The 24,407-nt window shown below is 23.9% G+C and overlaps 3 protein-coding genes across 10 annotated transcripts in view; 1 reads left to right on the forward strand and 2 right to left on the reverse strand.

Moving 5' to 3' along the window:
* Positions 1-706: 706 nt before the first annotated feature.
* Positions 707-7,004, reverse strand: LOC127286792 (uncharacterized). 2 transcript variants are annotated; one of them, XM_051313375.1, is made up of 3 exons: positions 6,216-7,004; positions 3,414-3,578; positions 707-1,240 (listed from the first exon to the last, which is right to left on the reverse strand). In XM_051313375.1, the coding sequence occupies exons 1-3, from the start codon at positions 6,591-6,593 to the stop codon at positions 815-817; spliced, it is 969 nt and encodes a 322-aa protein (XP_051169332.1). In that variant the 5' UTR covers positions 6,594-7,004; the 3' UTR covers positions 707-814. The 2 variants fall into 2 exon arrangements, 1 of the variants encoding a protein (XP_051169332.1); XR_007843791.1 differs by lacking the exons at positions 3,414-3,578; positions 6,216-7,004 and adding an exon at positions 2,027-2,509 and having other exon boundaries at positions 1,098-1,240.
* Positions 7,005-11,312: 4,308 nt separating this feature from the next.
* Positions 11,313-24,407, forward strand: part of LOC127286794 (ankyrin-3-like) — a 34,415-nt gene continuing 21,320 nt past the window's right edge. For 2 of the 3 annotated variants that reach the window (XM_051313381.1, XM_051313378.1), the window contains exon 1: positions 11,313-11,611. The gene's annotated coding sequence lies outside the window, so the exon portion shown is untranslated. Of the gene's footprint in view, positions 11,612-22,937; positions 23,531-24,407 lie in introns of those variants that run through there. The other variant, XM_051313379.1, reaches the window with a different exon arrangement.
* Positions 15,175-24,293, reverse strand: LOC127286796 (uncharacterized). Of its 5 annotated transcripts, XM_051313384.1 has the most exons (16): positions 24,035-24,293; positions 22,337-22,566; positions 21,996-22,254; positions 21,840-21,905; positions 21,590-21,643; positions 21,148-21,219; positions 20,687-20,913; positions 20,353-20,611; positions 20,197-20,262; positions 19,938-20,000; positions 19,368-19,433; positions 18,945-19,171; positions 18,611-18,863; positions 18,452-18,517; positions 17,437-17,499; positions 15,175-16,210 (listed from the first exon to the last, which is right to left on the reverse strand). In XM_051313384.1, the coding sequence occupies exons 1-13, from the start codon at positions 24,122-24,124 to the stop codon at positions 18,656-18,658; spliced, it is 1,887 nt and encodes a 628-aa protein (XP_051169341.1). In that variant the 5' UTR covers positions 24,125-24,293; the 3' UTR covers positions 15,175-16,210; positions 17,437-17,499; positions 18,452-18,517; positions 18,611-18,655. The 5 variants fall into 5 exon arrangements, with proteins under 5 accessions (XP_051169341.1, XP_051169339.1, XP_051169344.1 ...); XM_051313382.1 differs by lacking the exon at positions 15,175-16,210 and having other exon boundaries at positions 16,242-17,499; XM_051313387.1 differs by lacking the exon at positions 15,175-16,210 and having other exon boundaries at positions 16,243-17,499; positions 21,148-21,216.

Below are 24,407 nucleotides of genomic sequence, written 5' to 3' on the forward strand. Positions count from 1 at the left end.
AGCTGAAATTATCACTAAACATAACCTAAATTTTTTTGTCTTCAAGGTCATTTTTCCTCGTGTCACACCAAAAGAAAAATGACCTTGAAGATAACAAGAATTAAACATATGAAATAAAAATATATAAATATATGTAAATATATATATAATATATATAAATATTAACCATTGATTTTTAGTTAAATAAAAATACTTTTTTTTATTTTGCAGATATTTCAACTATACAGCATTTATAACTTATTATTATATACAAAACATATCAATCAATGTAGACAGAAAATTCTAATTCAAGAAGGATACATTCATCGCTTCAAAATCCACTAGAAACAGTACAGATTATACCAATTTTCAATTATTTAAACATAAGTAAATTTTTTTAATTGAAATTTACTTGACAGATATTAATTAAATTAAACAAATTCCAATTGTTAATGCACTTTAATGAATATTTATGAGAACACGATAATAATCAATTTATGAAAATTAAATTAAATGAATAATTAATGATGAAAAAAAAAAAATGAAAAGTTTGATGTTATTTTCGTTAATGCGATTTTTGCATCATATGAAAATGAATATGGTGATTAATTAATTTTAAGTTAATTAACAGTGAATAGAATATATAGCGATATAATATTTCCTCTATTTCCTCGACCATGGAAAAATTCTACTTTATCTTCTCTTTATTATATTTATGCACAAGCTAATTTAGTGTTCCTTCAAATTTGATAGACCAAATATTATACTTAAAAATTCACTAAATTTCATATTATATAAAATACTATTTAAAATTTTCTAAATAATTTACAAAATTTTATATATAATTTCTATCTACCATATCTTTTAGTGAATCTCTGAGTATTTGATGATATAATTTATTAGTTTTCAAAAGTGTCGGCAATGTTCTAAGAAAATCAATATGATAAAGTGGTTGTGGATCATCAATATCGCGTGCGGTGAAAAGATGAATATCTATAACCGACATACAGGCCCCATAGGATCCAAAACGTTGAAGATGTTCCAATAGAACATCAAATGGAAAAAGTTTTTCAATATCACAATTTAATTTTTTCAATAATTGAGATAATGAATCATGATAATGATGCAATAATTCGTCATAATATTTGTCTCTCATTTCCTGTGTGAGACAAGTAAAGAATGTGTAAAGGATGTCCATTGCCGGTGAACCATATCTATTGAGTTGAAAGTCAAGAAAACGAACATCTTCTGGCTCTGAATTCTATAGGAACAAAAAAAAAGAATTTTCATTTATATTCGACTTTATTTTTCACAAATAACAATTTTATACATAATAATATAAAAATAATAATTGTTTTTCTATATAAATCTACATTTTATTTTTAAAATCATTAAAAAATCAAAAAAATGTGACAAAAATTTATTTTTAATTAAAAAAAAACCAAAAATTTTTTTTTAAACAAACTATTTAAACAAAAATGATCATCAGGCCCACTCTAGAACTTTTTGCAAAATATTCTTAGCATTTTCAGGTATGAAATTTTTTTAAAAAAATTGTCCCAAAGTAAAAAAAATTAATTTGTTTATAAAAAAACGTTAAAAATTGAAAAGAAAAGTTTTTCGTTTATATATTTCGAACTTTTTTTTCTCTTGAGAAAAATTCTTAAAGTACTTTGAGATTTAGATATCATTAAAATTAATTCTATTTAAAAAAAATCAAAAAACATAGATTTTTATAAATTTATAACTAGAAAATTTGGAAATTTATCAAAAAAAAATACTTTTATCACATTTTTTCTTCAAAAAAACGAAAGAAAATCTATTTATCCGAATTTAAAATTTACATAATTTGCACGTGGTATCGCTCATATATATGAAATTTTAAATTAAATTTTTTTTTTATTTGAAAAATAACTAATCTCAAATGAGAATCAAAAAGTATAATTTTTTTTAAATCGAAATTCAAAATAAATTGAAAATATTTCAAGAAATATTATAATAAATTATAAAAATGAAATTAAAATGACAAACATAACCTCAAACTCACCAATGTGGACTTCTTTCTGCATTCAGCAATTAAAAATAACAAAATTGAAAAAAAAATTTACAAAAAAAAAATTTTATTTTTCAAGAAGAAAGTGATTTTATGGCACTTAATATAATTAAAATTATGTGCTATATGATCTTTATTATGTGCCATGAGACGCTCACATTTTCTAATAGAACACGTGTGTTTTAACGGATAGTAACGTTTAATTTAAAAATTAAAAATCTACCTTATCCCTTATATGTACGATTAATGAAGTAGAATCGATAAAGGCTGATTTTCATGGGGCGAAAAATTCGCGGCAATTTGGCAATATTAAAACACGCGGTACATTGACTTTTAATGATTAAAAATTTTCTTTTAATAACCTGAATATAAAAATGTCATGAGTTTCGGTTTTTTTTAAATTTTTTTAAATTTAAAAATCATGGAAAAAAAAGAAAAAATTGTTGAAATTTTCATTATATTTATTTTGAATTTTTGTCGTCGCAAAAGAAATTTAGCCTTACCCTATATAAATTGATAAAGGAGGAATTTACCTTATCACTTTAATTTACATTTACAAGTACTATGATGTTAGAGTCGTTTTTTCAAATGAAAATGATTCTTTATTTATTTTTTTTTGTTAAATTAAAAATATTACAAACTTTCAATATAGAAACCACGTTCATATTTTATTGGATTTTAAAAATAAAATATTTACCAAATTTTCATTTAATTTTTGCCATTTAAGGTAAAAGTTTCAATTATGAGACGGTTGTTTTAACAGTTTTTGAATATTTAATAAATAAAATAAATAAATTTTAATAAACTAATACGAAATTTTTTGCAAATATAAAATTTGTACCCATTATGAGACATAAATTCTTATTATAGAACACTTAACAAATTGTTAACTATAATGTGAATTAATTTGCATTATTATAACAATACTAAGTTGTATTTTCATTTTGCGCGCAATAAATTAAAGATTTAATATAAATATATACGGTTATAATAAAAAAAAATGAATCGTCTGCTGCTGTCCTCTAGCGGTAATTTTTTGTACTAATATATTAAAACCATTTAAACAACAAAATTTGGAGGTTATTTTAGATTCAATTAATTATTTTCAACTTTTAATTATTTGTCATTGTTTATTTATATAATATATAATTTAAATAAATAAACAATGATCCTTGAGAATAATTATAATTAGAGATAATGTTTTCTAAATTTGTCCCATATAACAAGGTGAAATATTAAAAATTGTCCCACATAATGGATATACTTCTACCTTAATAGAATTTTTATTAAGCTCAATTTTTTTGAATTTTGGATCCGCTATTTTGAATTTTCAAAAAAAAAATTCGATTTTTTAATTATATCAATTAAATATTTGACTTACTTCATTATATTTAAATAACATATTGCAGGTCCATAAATCACCATGATTAAAAGTCGCATAAGGCTCTGCATTTCTACTATCACATGCATAATCAATAGCTTGTTGTGCATTTTCTTTAAGTCGTTTAATTTTATTCACATAATGTTGATCTTCATTTTCTAAAGCCTATAAAAGAGAATAAAAATTCAATTTTTTCAAAAGAATGACAATTTGAATACAAAAAACCCACACAGCACATTATATTTCCTAAACATTTCATGAATATTTCATTGAAAGATTTGAAATATTTCAATGCAAGGTTCATGAAATGTTGAGGAAAACAGGAAAATGTCCGCCTATAAGAAATATTGCAGTGCAATTTTGCTGAAATATTACACTTTAATACTCCTGCATTATTACATATGAAGACTCTGCAATATTCAGGAAACATTTCAAAGAAAGTTAGAAACTTTTTTAAAACATGAAATCAATCGTTACTTTCTAACATGTTCAACACCTTAGGATCCTGGAAAATAAAAAACTACTGCGCAGCTGTACAGGCCATAGAAACTGAGATCGACCAGTGCGCATCATTTAAGTTGGAAATTTTCTACAATATTTTAATGAAATATTTCAGCAAAATTACACGGCAATATTTCTTATAGGCGGACATTTCCCTAATTTCAGTAATATTTCAAGGACTTCGCATTGGAATATTTCAAAATTTCAATGAAATATTTCAGAAATATTTAGGAAATATAATGTGATGTTTGGGAAAATTTAGTTATTCTATAATTAAAAATAAGAATTAGCCTTTTTGAATTATTAAGTTTTATATCTTTTAAAAATTATTAAATATAAATTTTATTTTAAATTAATTTTAATATTGAATTTATTTAAAATTTAAAAAATTATGGGTAAGTCCACGTCAGAAATATCAAAATCTGCAAGTGGTTCTTTGATTTTAATGATACTTGGTAAAATTATAGCTTTATATAAGAGCAATGTGTAAGTAAAAGGAATTTTTAAAATATCTAAAATTGTAGGACTTATATCACTTTTAATTTTGATACTGCATTTTTTTCTTTCCTTTATATCTCGGTCAATTTTCAACCGATTTTGATGAATCAAAAACGATTTTTTTCAGAAAATTGCGTATTTTCAGAAAATTTTAAAATAAAAATAAAATTTTGTTATTTAAATAGAAAAAAGTAAAAAACAAAATTTCTTTTAGATTTTTTTTCAATTTCGACCTCTTTTTTTAATTTTTATTTTTTTAATAATATTCCTTTTTATTTTATCTTTAATTTAAAAAAAAATTTCATCCTGGAGACTTTTTTAGATCTTGTGACATCGTTCTTTAAATATCCACATCTCAAGAAAACTAGGATCCAGATTTGTGTTTCTGCTTTCATTTGTTTTATAATATTATTGTTACAAACAAGAAACTTTCGCGTAATAATGTTTTTATTTTTAAATTACTTGACTAAAACATGTGAAAATTCAAGCAAATCAATATTTTATTAATAGATTTGAAGCAAAGTTTTTATTTTTTGTAATATTTATAATTTCAAATAAATTGAAATGAAACCTTAACAATTCTAAAACAAATAGTTATTCATAACCATAAAAAATTTCAACAAACAAATGAAAGTAATGATAGAAGCAAGTCCTGCGGTTTTCAAATTGATGAAGACTTATAATACTTAAAGGACGATGTCACAAGATCTAAAAAAGTCTCCAGGATGAAATTTTTTTTTAAATTAAAGATAAAATAAAAAGGAATATTATTAAAAAATTAAAAATTAAAAAAAAGAGGTCGAAATTGAAAAAAAATCTAAAAGAAATTTTGTTTTTTTACTTTTTTCTATTTAAATAACAAAATTTTATTTTTATTTTAAAATTTTCTGAAAATACGTAATTTTCTGAAAAAAATCGTTTTTGATTCATCAAAATCGGTTGAAAATTGACCGAGATATAAAGGAAAGAATAAAATGCAGTATCAAAATTAAAAGTGATATAACTCCTACAATTTTAGATATTTTAAAAATTCCTTTTACTTACACATTGCTCTTATATAAAGCTATAATTTTACCAAGTATCATTAAAATCGAAGAACCACTTCTGATTCTGATATTTCTGACGTGGACATACCCTTATATATTAAAGATTTAAAAGAAATTAATTTACCATTAAAGCAGCTTCCAGAATAAGATCAATATTTTTTGCATAGCAGCCTGATTCGAAAAAAAGGGTTCTTTAATTTTTCGAAAATTATCCAATTCTTCGGGTTTCTTATCACGAAGAGCAAAACTATAAGCGTGAAATCTACCGAGATGTCGCGCTGCAAGAACTGCATGAGGATAATCTAATAATTTTGTTTCTTTTAATACAAATCCTTGAGTTTTCAAATCTTCCAAAATCAGAATCTATAATTAACATAATATCAAATAAAAAATATAAATTTAGGGGACGAATGAATTTCCCATAAAAATCAATGGTTAGGAATTTTTTTTTGAATTTTCTTTTTTTTTTTAGATATATTTTCTAGACGAATCTTCATGTCCGAATTTTTATTTTGTAGGAATTTAAAAATTTAAATCCCTATTTCTATATTGAATGAGAATTCTGCTAAATTATAATATTCAGTTAAATTAGAATTTTTTTTTTAAATAAAAAGTTTGGTAAATAAATTCAGTTAAATAAAAATTCAAACTAATTCATTTTACAGGATATTTATTCACAAAACTACAGATGAATAAAAAATAAAATAAAATAGTAAATTCTAGTGAAGAAATTTAAAAAAAAAAATTAATTAATTACCTCTTTTCTTGGCGTTTTACATCCTCCGTAGTAAGCAGGACAGTCGTTATATTGTAAATTAAATTCTTTTAAAAAATTCATAATTATTGGCATTCGTTCTTCATAGAGTGCAATTTCATTGAGAAATATCTCTCGTCCTCTTAAAAGAATACTTAATTTTTCATCGTTGGGAATACATTTAATAATTAAATTTAATTCTTTATTTTCACCATTTTTTTCGCCATTTATTTTAACACGATATAATGATCCCAAAAAATTTTCACCATCCTTACATGCATTTGAAAATTGAAATTTCAAATTAGAAAGATTTTTATCATTTAAAACAAATTCCACTTGCTTTTGTAAAAAATCCATCATTTCTTTATGAGATAATGACATAGTTAATTTATTATAATTATTTTAATAAATTTTAGAATTTAGAATAATTTATTTTTACTCGTTTGTTATTAAATAAAAAATATAAATAATTATAATTGAAAAATAAAACTTCACCAATTATTATCTGGGATAAATGTATAGTTTTGAAATTAGTTTGAATGAATTTTTTTTTTTTTTTTTTTTTGTCACGTGATAAAAAAAAACTATTTATTTTGAGGCCTTAATGTTTTACTGCCACATTGCTACTTGTGAAAAATACAAAAGTATAAATATTTTTATAATATAAAATTCTTTACTCGCCTCTATTTTAAATAATATGAATTTTTAATAAAAAATTAAATTAACTATAAACGTGGTAAAAATAAATTGTTTTTTAACTGGCAAAATTGATTATTTTAACGAACAAACAGTGACCATTTGAACTTACACAGGTCCTTACTTATATTTAGTATTGAACACGTAAAATGTTCCTTTAGGGAGACAAAATGTTTCCCGCATCAATCGTCAAAAACGTAGGCGCAATGTTCGAAATAGTGTTATAATTTTTTGTTTTGCACTAAAAACATAAATACCTTAACAAAAAAAAAAAAAAAAAAATGATTATGTTCTAAAAATCATTAATTAAAATTAAAATTTTATGAAATTTCATTTGTCATAATTATTTTTGAGCCGAATTTTTAATTTGTTCGAATTTTCATTTGTCCGAAATTGCAAATGACCGAACAAACAATCGATTTTGGCGCGATTTTTAAAATCAACCAATCACAATTTTATGGATAATTTTTGATTAGTTGATTTTAAAAATCGCAACAAGATCTTTTTTTTCGGTTATATAAAAATTCTGTAATATAGAAAATCGTTTTGATGAAAATTCTGCAAAATATACTAATTCGAATAAATAAAAATTTATGCTTAAAAATAATTATATAATAAAATTATGAAATTCCATAAAATGAAAATTCTAACTTATAATTTTTAGATAACATAATCATGTGTCCGAAAAAAATAATGATAAACTTTTTACAATATTTTACTAAGTATAAAGAAGAATATAATTATTTTATTTATATAAATATAATTGATTATATTTGACTACTGTCAAATAAATATATACTTGAACCAAATAATTTTTTATTTTAATTTAAATAAAATAAATTTGAACCAAAAATTTCTGTATTATTTAAAATAAATATCACATTAAAAATTACTTTTTAATAATTTGACATTTTGAAAATTTGTACATTAGAATAAATAAAGTTTAGAAAAGAGGAAAATATAAATTTTATTTTAATTAATTATTCCATTATTATTATCATTGATAGAATTTATATATTTATCATATTTTTCTCTTTTCTAAATTTTATTTATTCTAATATACAAATTCTCAAAAAGTCAAATTCTTATCCATCATAATTATTATTATTATTATGAAAAATTTGTACATAAAAGTACTTATACTGAAAAAGAATTTTTTTGATTTAAATAATCAATTACTTGACTATTATATCAAATATATATATATATTAAATTATTAATCAAATTATTATTTGAGTCAATTTAATGTGGTATTTATATATCATATGATACAGAACTTATTGGTTCAAATGCATTTTATTTAATTTAAATAAAAAAATTATTTGGTTCAAGTAAATATTTGATAATAGTCAAATAACCGATTATTTGAATAAAATATTTTATTTCAGTGTGTTCTTTTTTAAACAATATCTTTATATTAAGCAATTATATATAAATTATATATATCAAGAAAATTAATAATGATAATAATTTTAAGTTTTTGGAACTAGATAAATTTTGTTTGTTTTTGAAGTTTCGTATTCTACAATGAGACACATTATTAATGACAAAATAATTATTTCAATAATAATATTTTGATTTATACTTAGTGAATATTGTGAAAAGTGACTCACTGTGTTTTTTTTTCGCAGGTGTCATTCCGTTTAGAATTTTGTCAGTTTTTTGTAGGAAATTAAAAGTAAATATATATATATATTTATAAGTTTAAAGTTTTAAATTTAATTGTATTTAAATAAAAACTAAAATGTTAAATTATAATACTAAAAGTATTAAAATTTTGAAAATTGTGATTATTTATTTAATATTTATTACTAAAAATGTTGATTTAGTTAAATTGTTCTTTTGACTCGTTTTCGTTTCATTTCACTTCTTTTTAATAAATTATTATTCAAATTATTAATAACTTTTAATAATTGTGATTGTTATTTTAACAATTTTTGTAAAACATTTATTGGTTATAATAAAGCAATTAAGAAAATTTTTTCTATATATTTCAGGACGATTTATACTTGCTTTCATTAATTTTCAAATTCCCACCAATTTAGTGAATGGGAAAACATGTCTCAATTTTTCTTATATGATATTTCATTGAAAAGTACAAGTATAAATTTTCTTTCACCCTAATTGAAACACGTAATTATTTTTAAATAATATTTTTAATGCATTTTAATGACTTGTGACACATGAATTACCATTGATTTTACCCAGAAGGGTACATAAATAGGTGAATAATAGAATACCTCATACATGCGGTCCAGGGTTTCAAGCATGTCATTAGTACCTTAATCCCTTACTTAACTTCCATTAGCTAATTGCTTTTTTGACAAAATTATATAATAGGTATTCACTAATTTTAAATTTTTCTAATTTTTACTATTATAATTCAAATTCACTGAATTTTTACAATTCTATAACGACATTTTAATGTTTATTAAACATTTTTTTTTATTTATTTAACAAAAACTAACAAACATAATTCTTGTAGAAAATTTTTCAAAAGTGCAAAATCAGCTATTATGTTTTTGTAAAAACTTAATAAAAATTGCTAACTAATTATAAAAAAAAACCAGAAAATGTTAAAAAATTAACTATAATAATTTCCGTATTCATTCATTCATTCCGTCTGTCCACACTTGAAGTTAGTCGTATTTTGTTCCTTTTGTTTTTCTAAAATTTTGACAATTCTTGATTTCGTAATATTTTATGGTTAACACGACGGATATTTTTATTCATCGTCATTAATTAAGTCATATACTAAGTGACAGTTTATAGAAAAGAAAGTTTCAATTATAATATAATTTTTATTATTATTTATAAATTTATTATATTATATATATACATTTTTTATATAATGATTATTCATAGATAATTATAGAACATTTTAACTTATAATTATTATTTCTTTCATTATTTTTTCATTATTCATTATTATTTATTATATATTATTATTTATAAATTTATTATTATTAATTTGTTTTTATTTCTAATTATTAAATTGTTATGTTTTTTTATCTGATGTAAACAATATAAAAATAGTTTGCTTTTTTAAAAAAATTTCCATTTGATTTTAATTTTTAATTTAAGTTTAAAGTTTAAAACATTACAAAGTTTTTTTTAGGTTTTATTTTTTCAAAATTTTTAAATATTTTTTAATTGCTTAATACTTTTTAAAATATAATTAATAATTTTCAGTTAATTTAAATTTCTTTTTGATTACATAATTTTTTAATATTTATTAATTATCAAGTTAATTAAATTTAAAAAAAAAAAACATAAATTAAAAATTTTCATTTGCAACGAAATATTTATAGAAAATACAAAAAAATATTTAGCAAAACTAATTTTTTGTAATTTGAAAGATTATAAAAAATCATCAAACATTGACTTTATCAAAAATATTTATTTCTAAAATTTTAATATTTATATTTTAAAATTTTTACTTAAAAATCTTATTTTTTTTACTATCAATTCACAAAAAAATGATCTTACTCGTCATATACATTCTGTCAATAAGAAAATCCATTCGTCAGTAATATCTTTTATCTCAACAATCTCTGCCTTTTCGTATACAGTATATACATAAGTGACAAAGAATATTTTAATCATAATTGACACAACATAATTAATTTTTCTCGGCATTTCAATTGGCGGCGGTTATGTTGGCGATACTAGAATTGATTTATCAACATTTACACCGCCAATTGTAACTATTGGTTTTAATTTATGTTTTTCTTATCATCACTTTTTCGATAGGTTATTTCTTGGGTTTTCATTGTTGTTACCGTCAACAATCGAACAAATAGTTTTACAAGTTTATTAAATTTAAAAATTAACTTAGCTAAATTATTTTTGCTGTATTAACTAATTATGAGCTGGCTTAACTAAAAAATCACTATTTATATAACATCAAACTCATTTTTTTCTGTGTATAAATAAATGATTACGTGAAAATTAGAAATATACCTATTATTAATTTATTACTCCACTGATGCAGAATTATTATTATTATTAATATTATTATTATTTTAAAACAACCATTGCAGTCAAAGTTGGGCGCGCGCTTGCGCGCGTGTAATTTTGCTAGTTATTTAAATAATTATTATTAATAATATAATAATAATATTATTATAATATTATTAGGATTATAATTACAAATATAATATCAACAATTGTGAATTTTAAAAATTTTGAAAAATCATATATTATTTATGAAAGACTAATTATATAAACCCCACTATAGTAAAGTTCAGAGTGGGGATAGTGGGCCCGTTAAGAGAGTGGGGACTACTGATGTTTGAAATTATTGGTCCTCCCTTTAAAGGAGTGGGGAAATAATGACGCTTGAAAATTAGGGTCCTGTTAAACAAAATACAAAACAACAGTACACTTGTCCTTTGACTTTTGCGAAGTTAAGAAAGATTCTAATATCTGATCTTCATTTTAATAAAATTAAACGTGCGTGCAGTTTATTTAAAAATTTTTTTAAATAATTCTAACCATTAACGCGTTTAGTTTTTTTAATACAAATATCAAATTTTTCCAGTGTTGCAAACTTTTTTGCTGAATTAATTTTCATTTTAATTTAAGTGAATTTGCAAATTGTTGCTAAATTAAATTTTTGATTTTGGATTCAAAAGTGAATTTAGTGAAGTGAAATTGGCTAAGTTCACAGGAGTAGAAAAGTCATCCACGAAACTTATAATGTAAGTTTTTTTTATATCAACATTATTTATATTCTACAAATCCTGAATATTCAAATAAATGAAATTTTTTTTCACCCATACTTCCTTGAGTATATATATATATATATATATATATATATATATATATATATATATATATATATATATATATATATATATAAATTATATTAAAAAAATAATTTTTTATAATTATAATTAAATAAATTCGCATTTTTATTTGTCATTGTATTTTGGTAATTTTTAACAAATAGACCGAAAATTAAAATCATTTATTTGATCGTTCAGAAATTTGTAGGCACATTATTATTTATATTATTATTTCCTGTTTCATTGCATTATGTGATTGTGATTTCGTATATAAATATTTTCCGCAGGTTTTTTCTCAAAATAGTTAATAAAATTTTTATTATTATTATGATTATTATTATAGGAATTTTATTATATAATTACTGAATTTTTTTAGGTTAGGAATGATGTTTTAAACAAATTTCAAATAACTTAATATTAATAAAATTTTAATTTCAATGAATATATTAATAAATTATGATTTTTATCACTTTGAAGTCAATGGAGCGAATCAATTTTTTAAAAATAACTTTTGAAAAATTAATAAATAGTTTTTATTTATCGAGATCTATTTTTTAAAATAATAAAAATTAATAGTTTGATTTTATTTTTAAATTGATCTCGATAAATAAAAAATACTTTATCATTATACTTGGGTTCAAAAATTAATTTTTCAAATGTTATTTTAAAAAAACTGATTTGCTCCATTGACTTCAGTGTACTGTATGTCCTCCAAGAAGCGGCCATTTTGAAAAGTGACGTCACTTATGTCACGAGTTGAACTGCTTTATTATGGAGCGGTCACACCTCGGCTGCAGGAGCAGTTGCCCATGGCAACAGTGTAAGAGTAAGAGAGATAGAAGATTTTCCATCTGTCTCACTCTTACACGGTTGCCATTGGCAACTGCTCCTGCAGGCGAGGTGTGACCGCTCCATGAAGGCCTAAGCAGAATAGCTTTGCGAAAGACGTTCGCGAACGTGAAACATGAGTTAGAAAAAGACAGAGGTATATTCGTATCCTTTTCTATCTCATGCATCTCGTTCGCGAACGACTTTCGCGAACCTATTGTGCGTTGGCCTTGAGGCTCTGTCACTTGTGACGTCAGAGTCGATTCAAGGCGTGACATCAGAGGCCTGGAGGGACAACAAACAGACGACACAATTTTATTCTTATGGGGAAGAAAATTTGTTTCCACTTTTATCAATTTTATTCATATTTTAAACATGGAAAACGCTTGTTGACATATAATAAAATGAAAATGTGTGTTGATAATTAATTTTGTTATAGATTTGATTCAATTTCATTGATAGATTCTCTCAATTCGTGATGAAATATAAATTTTGAGGTTAGGGGTGTTTGTTTACTAACTTGAAATCTTTTACTGTTGCGGTAATTCCCACTTAAAGGCCAACGCACAATAGGTTCGCGAACGTGAAATTCGTTCGCGAACGCCGTTCCCGAACGAATCGAACATAACCTCAATTAATGGAAAAATGCATTAAATAAGGTTATGTTCGATTCGTTCGCGAACGAATTTCACGTTCGCGAAGCAGTTGTGCTTAAGCCTTTAAATATATATTTTATATATTTTTAAATAACATACATACTGGATATTGTTTAATAATGTTGTTAAAATGTAAAATGTGATTAGTAAACAAACACCCCTAACCTCAAAATTTATATTTTATCACGAATTGAGAGAATCTATCAATGAAATTGAATCAAATATATAACAAAATTAATTATCAACAAACATTTTCATTTTATTATATGTCAACAAGCGTTTCTTATGTTTAAAATATGAATAAAATTGATGAAAGTGGAAACAAATTTTCTTTCCCATAAGAATAACATTGTGTCGTCTGTTTGTTGTCCCTCCAGCTCTCTGACGTCATATCTTGAACTCGAAATATCTCGATGAACTGACACAGCCTAATTAGATAGTTCATGTTGTGTGGAGGAAAATCCAATATGGCGATTATCTGGTATATAACTTTACATTGGAATTATGTGGGATAAAATCTAATTTCTTAAATATCTCGCTCAAATGAAATTGTCGAATCTAATAAGTATATTACGATCTTATTTTTAAACAACTATTTAATGCATTAATAAAAATGATTTTATTTTCTTATTAAGTTTTTCATTGCATTAAATATTTATTTAAAAATAAAATTCTAATATACTTATTAGATTCGAAAATTTAATTTGAGCGAGATATTTAAAAAATTAGATTTTATCCCACATAATTCCAATGTAAAGTTGTATACCAGATAATCGCCATATTGGATTTTCCCCCACCTAACTTCAACTACCTAATGACCGTCGCACCAAACGCAACTGCGCATGTGCTACTACACCTACATTTTAAATATTAATTGTTAATAATTATATATTTTGTCAGAAATTATTGCTCCAACAAATAAAAAATTATATTCTCATTGATAAAATATTTATTTTCAATTTTTTAAGAACACTTGTTTGTCATCGGAAAACTCCTGATAGGTTAACTCTTAAATTGAAAAAAATAAAAATTTTTTTCAAAAATTCGAACGTTATTTCAGCCTATTGGGATCGGCTAAACTGCAATACGCCATCTGGTGGGGACCCATTCTCTCCCTTCATTTTCTTTCTTTGTCTCTCTTCAATTAATAGGTCAGAAAGAGTGGAAAAAACAAAATGGAGGGAGAGAATGGGTCAAAGTTACTAGATTGTTACTAGACCACCGTTCCCAATAGTTTAAGGGTAGGTTCTAGAAAGGCAGCATCATCTATAACGAAACAAAAATTTTGGAAAATTTGTATAAGGCTTGTGAGAAAGTTGCGCTTATGCCCCCTGCCTTCAACTTGTGACGTAGCGTGACGTCACTTTTCAAAATGGTGGTTTGTCGAAAGACACGCAATGCATTTTTTGCCTGTGCAAGAAGCTGGAGGTGTGATTGCGCTCTTAGTTTTGATGTAGATGGTGCTACCTTACAAAGACCTGGCCTTAAAATATTTTCAAAAACTACCAAACAGTTATTAGCATTTTTTTAATTTATTTTCTTATTGCGAATATTTTTGAAAAAAATTTCAAATTAAGGAGATATTTTATAAAAGTAATTATTTTTTTTTTAAATCAATAATTATTTATTTTCTTTTTTCTAATTAATATAAAATGTGTAATTTGTGATCACTATTTCTTTAGATTCTATTTCAACGTTAAATGACATTTTTATCTGAATTTACTAAAGATTTAGTTACGAAATATTAGCAAATAAAAGATTCGTGTTAAAATTTTTTAATATACAAAGTTTAAAATTAACAACACTTTTATAAGAGTTTATATTACTAATTTAAAAATATGATACTCTATTTAATAAAATGAACAATATTTAAACTACTATTTAAGAAATGAGATATTGAATATATTATAACAAATTTTATTATTCTTATTTAATGTACAAAAAATTTTCAGGTTTTCTAAAACGTAAAACATTGAGGAAAATATATAGATATAAATAAAATTTTTTGTCGGTTTAGTAAGCGTTTTTTGATTTGATAAAGTACATATATATTTCATCATTTTACAGTAGAGTAATACATAAGATGGCGTTTTTCTTAATTTTACACAAAAAATTTTATATACACTCGTATATAAATTATTAGCATAGAAATCTGTTTAAACAATAATATTGTTTGAAGTCACTTCACTGAAAAAAATTCTAGTTAGAATAACCAGAATTCTGGTTAGGGTATATTTAACATTTTGATTCTGGTTAGGCTAACCAGAATTCTGGTTATTTTAACGAGAATTCTAGTTAATTCAACTAGAATTCTGGTTAACATAACTAGAAAGTAATGTTAAATATAGCCTAACCGAAATTTTTTTTCAGTGTTTGAATAGAATAAAAATAGGGAAAAATAAACCAATAAATATAATAATAACAAAGTTATTTTCTCACGATTTAAATATAATAATAATAAAATGAAAGAAAAAGAAGGAGATAATGAAACACTAAAATCTCTTTCATATAATATAAATAAAGATGGGAAAGAATTAACATAGAAGAAATAAATAAAAATACAGAAAAGTCAAAAATTGAAAAGGAACAAGAAATTGATGTTTTGTAGATATTTTTGATGAAACTCCAAAAGCAATAATAAAGAAGAAGAAGAATATGAATTAAGTGACAAAATAGCCAAAATCGTTATATAAAATTAAAAGAGATTTTGATGATTTCATGCGCGAATTAAAAGTTAAAAAAATAATGAAAGGTTTAGTAACTGTTGCATTTCAATAGAAATATGTTAATTTACATAATTTTAGTGAAAAATATAACATAATATTTCTATTGAGATGTAACAGTAATTACACTTTAGACAATAAGTAACTTTTTGACGACAATGTCATGACATTGTTGGCTAAAGCTTTTTTGAGAATCGCCCATATATATGAATATTAAGTTAAAATTATTTTTTTTATACTTTAGAAAGTACATTCTTACATTATCATTAAACTTAGTCATCTTCTTCTGACGATAACACATAAATCTGTTTATTAGAATAAAAAGATAACAAATTTTTATTAAAATTAGAAAACTGATTTCTTAAAAAAATATTTCCATTTCTTTTTAATGGAATTAGTTTATAATTATAATGAACAAAAAAAATTAAGTTTGCAAAAAGTACTTATGATTTTTCGTATTTTCTTTAAATTAAAATGGTTTAGACTCAAAAATACTCAATTACACAGTGTTACAAAAAAATATTACTTCAAAAACTTCTTATCTGATCTAGTAGAGCTTGTAGAGCATAAAAAACTGAAAAGAATGGTATACAGTAAGAAAAGTACCATGGTAGTCATAGGAATGCATGCGTTACGCATAAGTTTGTCTCACTCGCACTCATGGGCTGTGATTACCATGGTACTTTTCTTACTGTATATTTAATTGCTTATACACCCTCAAAATTTGATTTTAGAGACGGAATACCATTTTTCGTGAAAAAATCCTTGTAACTTCCTTATTTTTTGCCTGATTTCAAATTTTTTTATTTGTTGTATCTTCTTAATTAATGACGACAAAGACCAAATACTTTTGATCAATTTGTAACTGTTATCTGATGAGATATACCTTCTTAATTTTACACATCGAAAATGTATAGTCAATTCTGCTTCAAATGACCCCTAATCGGTTGGAATTCGTTAAAATTTGTCTTAGTTAGCAGACTTTTAATTTTATAGTCACATTATGTTTCATGTGTGTGTAATTTATAGTTTATTTTAATTTTCATAAAATTTAAAGGTAAATGCTCTGTATTCTTTAATTTTAGTATACACTAAACATATATTAAATTTTATGAAAATTAAAAAAAACTATAAATCACACATGAAACCTAATGTTACTATATATAAAATTAAAAGTCTGCTAACTTAGACAAATTCTAACGAATTCCAACCGATTAGGGGTCATTTGAAGCAGAATTAACTATCAATCGAAATAAAAAATAAATAAATAAAAAATCGAAATTTTTGAAAGTTTTTGGTCTTTATCGTCATCAATTAAGAAGAGGGTTTATAAGCAATTAAATATACACCATTCTTTTCAGTTTTTTATGCTCTACAAACTCTACTAGATCCGATAAGAAGTTTTTGAAGTCTTTTTTTGGTACCACATTGTTATAATTATGTCACACTCCACCCTTTTTCTAAATATGTGGATTAAATGCACAAGTAAATTATTATTTCATGTACGTTAAAAATATTGAATATTTTTTACCACTTCATTTCGCATATCATCTTCAGTATTTATTGCCGAGTTTTCTTCTTGACGAATCTTGATCTGTTTATTTCAATATAAAAAAGAACAAATTTTTTAATTTAGAAAAAAAATTATTCAAATACATGTCAAAAAAACTTTATTCACTTTATTAACAAGATCATTCACATGTTACGTGATACAAATTTTAGGTAATTTACACCCCCCCCCCACCCCTTCGTGATACTTTTTAGATAGTTTGCACATTAAGTTACAATGGAGAGTTAGTGGCCATTAATTAATTACGTAAGGATCCTTAGGGGGAGGGGGGTTTATAAAATCTCTACATTGTCTTACGTCGGAGGGGGGGGGGGGGTAGAAGCCATTTTTACGTAAGATTTTGCCAAGTATTTTTCATTTGTATTGTTGTAATTAATTTTTTAATTACATTAAAATTGTTAAAAACTTACGTAAGAAGGACGAGGGGGGGTCCGAAAAATCTTATGTATTTTACATGGGGGTAGGGGGTGTCAAAATTAGCCAAAATCGTCCTTACGTAATTAATGAATGGTTCCTTATACTTTGTCTAAACCCCCTTCACCCCTAAAGAAATCACGTCATATGTAAATGGACTCAACCCCTTGGCTGTCGACAAGATTTCCACAGTTAGGGCCCCAAAGTGTGTTGAAAAAAATTTTATTGGATTTTTATAAAACTTGGTATCTTAATGTTTTCAGGGTCGCTAATTACGAATATGATGTCAGTTTTTTAAAATTTTCAAAATTCAAAATGACCCTAAAAATCCTTGAGTAACAAGTTTTAAGTGAATTCGATCAAATTTTAATTTTGACGTTCGCTATATTGCGAATCCACAATTTTAAATTTCGAAAAACTGATGTCAGATTCGTAATCAGCGACATCGAAAACCGAGTAAGAAATGTCAGACAATTGAATTTTGTGTCTCTTTTTGGGAAATAAGTAAAGTTGAAAAATCGATAAGAATATTATTATGAAAATTTATTTACTTTATACTCACAATTGAAGTATAATTAGTAATTAAATTCCAATATTTGAATGGAAAAGAAAAAAAGGCATCAAGAATCTGCAAATAATAAATTTAATAAAATTAACAAAATAACCAAAATTTTTCGCACAGAATAATTATGAAAATAGAAAAAATTGAAAATTCATTTACTATTCCCGCAATATTTGGAGACGCATAACAATGAAAAAAAAGATGTTAAAAAATTATGTTTAATTGCATTTGTGAAACGTGATTCTGTTTTAAGACTCGTTTTAAATGTGTCATCAGTAATGCAAGAGTTCTTCGATTTACAAGCGGAAGTTTGTTAATCAGTTCTTTTAATTTTTCGAAATCAACTGTTGATTCTACAGCTTGTGAAAATTCATTAATCAGTTCAGGAACAATCAAAGGTGACTTTAAAAATCTAAAATAAATTTAATAAGATTATTATGATAATAAAAATAAGTACGAAAAACATGAGGTAATCTTGATTGATTTTTTTTACCTCAAAAAGAATTTGAGAGTTTCGGCAATTATCAGAGGATTTTGTTGCGATAGATCGACGTGATTGTTAGTTAATTCTGTGAATAATTTTTTACCATTCTCTTCGTAGCTAATTTCAAAGTATAATAATGGTTCATTCATTCCTCTGTTTTCCACTTCCTGTATGCATCTTTTAACTATTAAAGGTATGCTAAATGAAGAGTCAAGTGCATAATTTGAAATGAAGCGCTAAATAAAATAAACTTTATTAATATTTTTTAAATTTACTATTTTTTTTGTATGAATAATTAAATTACTGAAAATTTTTTTTTCTACAAATTACAGTCAATCAATGAATATTAAAAATTTTGCTAATTAAATAATTAAAAAATATACCAATTATCAAAAAGATATTTTTTGTTAAAAATATTTAATAATTTTTTACCATTTCTGGTTGCATTTCATCTGAATTTTGCTGCATTGACACATCTTCTGACGATAATACATTATTCTGTTAATTAGAATAAAAAGACATTTTAAAAAGAGAGTACTAAAATAATACCGATTTAAGGTATAAAAATAGAACCAAATGACAATTTAGAACCTAAAGTTGTTATTAAATTAACATCTTTCGTTTTACATTGGAGGAAAATTTTTCATTAAAATGATAAAACTGATTTCTTAAAAAATTATTTTATTTTCTTCTCTTTTTAATGGGATTAGTTTATAATTGTGCTGCCGGATTAAAGAAAAGCACATAACCCATTTGAATTACATTAGTTGTGTGCACTTCTTTGATCCGGCAGCTCAATTATGAACAAAAAAAGTTGTTGCCAAAAAAGTCAAGTTTGCAAAAATGTCTTCTGATTTTCAATGATTTCTTTAAATAAAATATTTTAGACTCAAAAATACTTAATTATAATTAGTCACATTTCACCCTTTTTCTAAATATGTGGATTAAATGCACAAATAAATTATTATTTCTTGTACGTTGAAAATATTGAATATTTTTTACCACTTCATTTCGCATATCATCTTCAGTATTTATTGCCGAGTTTTCTCCTTGACGAATCGTGATCTGTTTATTTCAATAATAAGGTCAAATTATTTAATTTAGAAAAAAAAGTTATTAAAATACATGTCAAAAAAAAAATTTATTCATTTTATTCAATTTCTACTTAATTTATTAATTGAATTTTTGTTTCTCTTTGGAAAATAAGTAAAATTGAAAACTTCACAAGAAAATATTTTTAAATTTATTTATTTATACTCACAATTGAAGTATAATTAGTAATAGAAATCCAATATGCGAATGGAAGAGAAAAAAAAGCATCAATAATCTGTAAATAATAAATTTAATAATTAACAAAATACCAACATTTTTCGTATACAATAATTGTAAAAATAGAATAAATTGAAAATTCATCTACTTTTCTCTGATTATCTGCAGGGATATGTTGAGAAAAAATAGCGCCTCTATAATAGAAGTTTATTTTCGATTGTAAAACGCTATTTTCATTTTTTAAAACTAGTCGTTTTAAATGTATCATCAGCAATGCAAGAGTTTTTCGGTTTACAAGCGGAAGTTTGTTAACCAGTGCTTTTAATTTTTTGAAATCAACTGTTGATTCTACAGCTTGTGACAATTTTTTAGTCACATAATGAGCAATCAAATGTGGCTGTAAATCCCTAAAGTAAATTTTAAAAAAAATTATTATGATAATAAAAAAATAGAAAAAACTGGGATAATTTTGTTTTTTTTACTTCAAAAAATGTTTGATAATTTTTGGAAATGTCAGAGGTGAATATTGCGATAAATCGACATTATTAGAAAGTTTTAATTCTCTGAATAAATTTTTTTCATTCTCATTCATAAGTATACCATGATATAAGTTTATATTATTCATTCCTCTGTTTTCCACTTCCTGTACGCATCTTATAATTATTAAAGGTATGTTAGATGAAGAGTCAAGTCGATACTGGTCAATGCTCTAAATAAAAAAAAGTTTATCAATAATTTTTAAATTATTATTTTTTTTTGTTTAAATAATTGAATTTTAAGAGATTTTCAGTTAAAATTTTTTAAGAATTGAATTGTTAAAGATTTTTTTTTTACAAATTACTGACAATAAATGAATATTAAAAATTTTCTAATTTAAAAATTAAATACTATACTAATTTTAAAAACTATATTTTCTGTTAAAAAATATTTAATCATTTTTAACCTTTTTTGATTGCATTTCATCTGAAGATTCCTGCATTGTGTCAACTTCAACTAGCGATAATACATGATTCTGCTTATTAGAATAAAAAGAGGAAAAATTTTCATTAAAATGAGAAAACTATGTACTTAAAAAAATATTTTCTTTTCTTTTTAATAGGATTAGTTTATAATTTAGCTGCCGGATCAAAGAATGACGCATAATCCATATGAATTACATTAGTTATGCTCCCTTCTTTGATCCGGCAGCTCTATTATAATGAACAAAAAAATTCAAGTTTGCTAAAAGGTCTTCTAATTTTCAATGTTTTCTTTAAATAAAGTGTTTTAGACTCAAAAATAGATAATTATAATTAGTCACATTTCACCCTTTTTCTAAATATGTGGATTAAATGCACAAGTAAATTATTATTTCTTGTACGTTGAAAATATTGAATATTTTTTACCACTTCATCATCTTCAGCATTTATTGCCGAGTTTTCTCCTTGACGAATCGTGATCTGTTTATTTCAATAATAAGGTCAAATTATTTAATTTAGAAAAAAAAGTTATTAAAATACATGTCAAAAAAAAAATTTATTCATTTTATTCAATTTCTACTTAATTTATTAATTGAATTTTTGTTTCTCTTTTAGAAATAAGTAAAATTGAAAAATTCACAAGAAAATATTTTTAAATTTATTTATTTATACTCACAATTGAAGTATAATTAGTAATGGAATTCCAATATTCGAATGGAAGAGAAAAAAAAGCATCAATAATCTGTAAATAATAAATGTAATAATTAACAAAATACCAACATTTTTCGTATACAATAATTGTAAAAATAGAATAAATTGAAAATTCATCTACTTTTCTCTGATTATCTGCAGGGATATGTTGAGAAAAAATAGAGCCTCTATAATAGAAGTTTAATTCCGATTGTAAAGCGCTATTTTTATTTTTTAAAACTAGTCGTTTTAAATGTATCATCAGCAATGCAAGAGTTTTTCGGTTTACAAGCGGAAGTTCGTTAATCAGTGCTTTTAATTTTTTGAAATCAACTGTTGATTCTACAGCTTGTGACAATTTTTTAGTCACATAATGAGCAATCAAATGTGGCTGTAAATCCCTAAAGTAAATTTAAAAAAAAATTATTATGATAATAAAAAAATAGAAAAAACTGTGATAATTATATTGATTGTTTTTTTTACTTCAAAAAATGTTTGATAATTTTTGGAAATGTCAGAGGTGAATATTGCGATAAATCGACATTATTAGAAAGTTTTAATTCTCTGAATAAATTTTTTTCATTCTCTTTCATAAGTATACCATGATATAAGTTTATATTATTCATTCCTCTGTTTTCCACTTCCTGTATGCATCTTATAATTATTAAAGGTATGTTAGATGAAGAGTCAAGTCGATACTGGTCAATGCGGAGCTAAATAAAATAAACTTTATATTATATTGGCACCTTAAGCTGAATTTACGACTTCATGAATTAAATAAGCATTTAAATGATTAAAGAATCTGTCACTTATGATATTATATCGATTCAAAATTTAATGCAGAATTCAGAAAAATGATCACTTTTGATTAAAAATATGGTAAAATATTCTAATTAACAGAAACTTCTTTAGTATTCGTTCTGTTACAGTTATTGGCACTCTAAACATTGCCACCCTGGCGTATTCGATTTGCGTAATGTCTACTTAACTAAGTGGACTTTAGGTAGACATTAGGTAAACATGTAAAAAAACGTATAAAAAAGCTATTAATCGACTTATTATGATAAAAAAAAGTTGATAAAAGGGTAAATGAATGTTTATAGAGTAAATTCGTACAAAATTTGTAATTAATAAAGCATTAAATAATTAATAATGAATGGAAATGTGCGCGAGGTACCTGATCAGTTCAGCTGTACAATTATTTTCGTGCTATTTTCATGAAAAGAATATAAATTAACGGCAAAAACAACTGATATTTATAAAAAAGTGTAAAATTGATTTAATTTGAGTGTTTGCAATACGAATTATTAAATAATAATTAAGTTTTTATCAAATGTGAATAGTGTTGTGAAAACCTGTGAAAACTAATGAGTTACTACATTACCGATCGCATATGATAATAAAAAGTTCTCGATGAGTGTAACAAAAACTGCAATTTAACCAAGTACATAATTTCCGGGAATGCAGAGATGGCGCCACCAGTTCTTACAATACAGTGCGAGCATGTTTTCTTCCAAGCTTTTGCTTTGAAAGAAAATAAGAAGTGAATTTTAAAATGCAGAATAAAGTTATACAAATAATTATTGATTTCATAATTGTTTCTCGTCCAAAATTACTGACATGATTGCAGCTTTTTTGTTACACTCATCGAGAACTTTTTATTATCATATGCGATCGGTAATGTAGTAACTCATTAGTTTTCACAGGTTTTCACAACACTATTCACATTTGATAAAAACTTAATTATTATTTAATAATTCGTATTGCAAACACTCAAATTAAATCAATTTTACACTTTTTTATAAATATCAGTTGTTTTTGCCGTTAATTTATATTCTTTTCATGAAAATAGCACGAAAATAATTGTACAGCTGAACTGATCAGGTACCTCGCGCACATTTCCATTCATTATTAATTATTTAATGCTTTATTAATTACAAATTTTGTACGAATTTACTCTATAAACATTCATTTACCCTTTTATCAACTTTTTTTTATCATAATAAGTCGAGTAATAGCTTTTCTATACGTTTTTTTACATGTTTACCTAATGTCTACGTAAAGTCCGCTTAGTTAAGTAGACATTACGCAAATCGAATACGCCAGGGCAAACCAGTTATTGGCACCCCACTTATTAATACCTTTAAATTTTCTAAATTAATAATGTTTAATAAATTTTACCTTACTGCCTCTTCTCGGAACAGGAGGATGGCAGTTAACTGCGACAAAAGTGCAGAAAAGGAAAAGCACCAAAAATTTAAAAAATCCCATTTTTATTTAAAAGATGAAGTCTTTAAAATCACAATAATATTTCAACTGATCGTAATTTTCAAATTAAAAAAAAATATATATTTTTTACATGGAATTGTTTTTAATATAAAATTTTGATGCAGTAAAATTGTTTACAATATTTACAAAAAAAATTTTATACTTTTAACGTGGTAGAAATTTCATACTATCTTTATTATTTGTACAACAATAATATTACTATTCGTACATATTATAGATAATATTATCTACATATTATTATTTTACATTTTTTCATCTATGTTTA

This window comes from Leptopilina boulardi, unplaced genomic scaffold (assembly GCF_019393585.1).
Source record: "Leptopilina boulardi isolate dan_hultmark-lab unplaced genomic scaffold, ZJU_Lbou_2.1 LbouV2_362, whole genome shotgun sequence".
In the NCBI taxonomy this organism is placed as follows: Eukaryota; Metazoa; Arthropoda; class Insecta; order Hymenoptera; family Figitidae; genus Leptopilina; species Leptopilina boulardi.

Coding starts and splice junctions, on each gene's coding strand:
- LOC127286792 (XM_051313375.1), bottom strand. CDS start 6,593: ATGTCATTATCTCATAAAGAAATGATGGATTTTTTACAAAAGCAAGTG. Junction 3,579..6,215: donor GTAAAACGCCAAGAAAAGAG/GTAATTAATTAA, acceptor TCTCTTTTATAG/GCTTTAGAAAATGAAGATCA. Junction 1,241..3,413: donor TGTTATTTAAATATAATGAA/GTAAGTCAAATA, acceptor TTGTTCCTATAG/AATTCAGAGCCAGAAGATGT.
- LOC127286796 (XM_051313384.1), bottom strand. CDS start 24,124: ATGGGATTTTTTAAATTTTTGGTGCTTTTCCTTTTCTGCACTTTTGTC. Junction 22,567..24,034: donor TTCCGAGAAGAGGCAGTAAG/GTAAAATTTATT, acceptor TATTTTATTTAG/CTCCGCATTGACCAGTATCG. Junction 21,906..21,995: donor CTGCAGATAATCAGAGAAAA/GTAGATGAATTT, acceptor TATTATTTACAG/ATTATTGATGCTTTTTTTTC.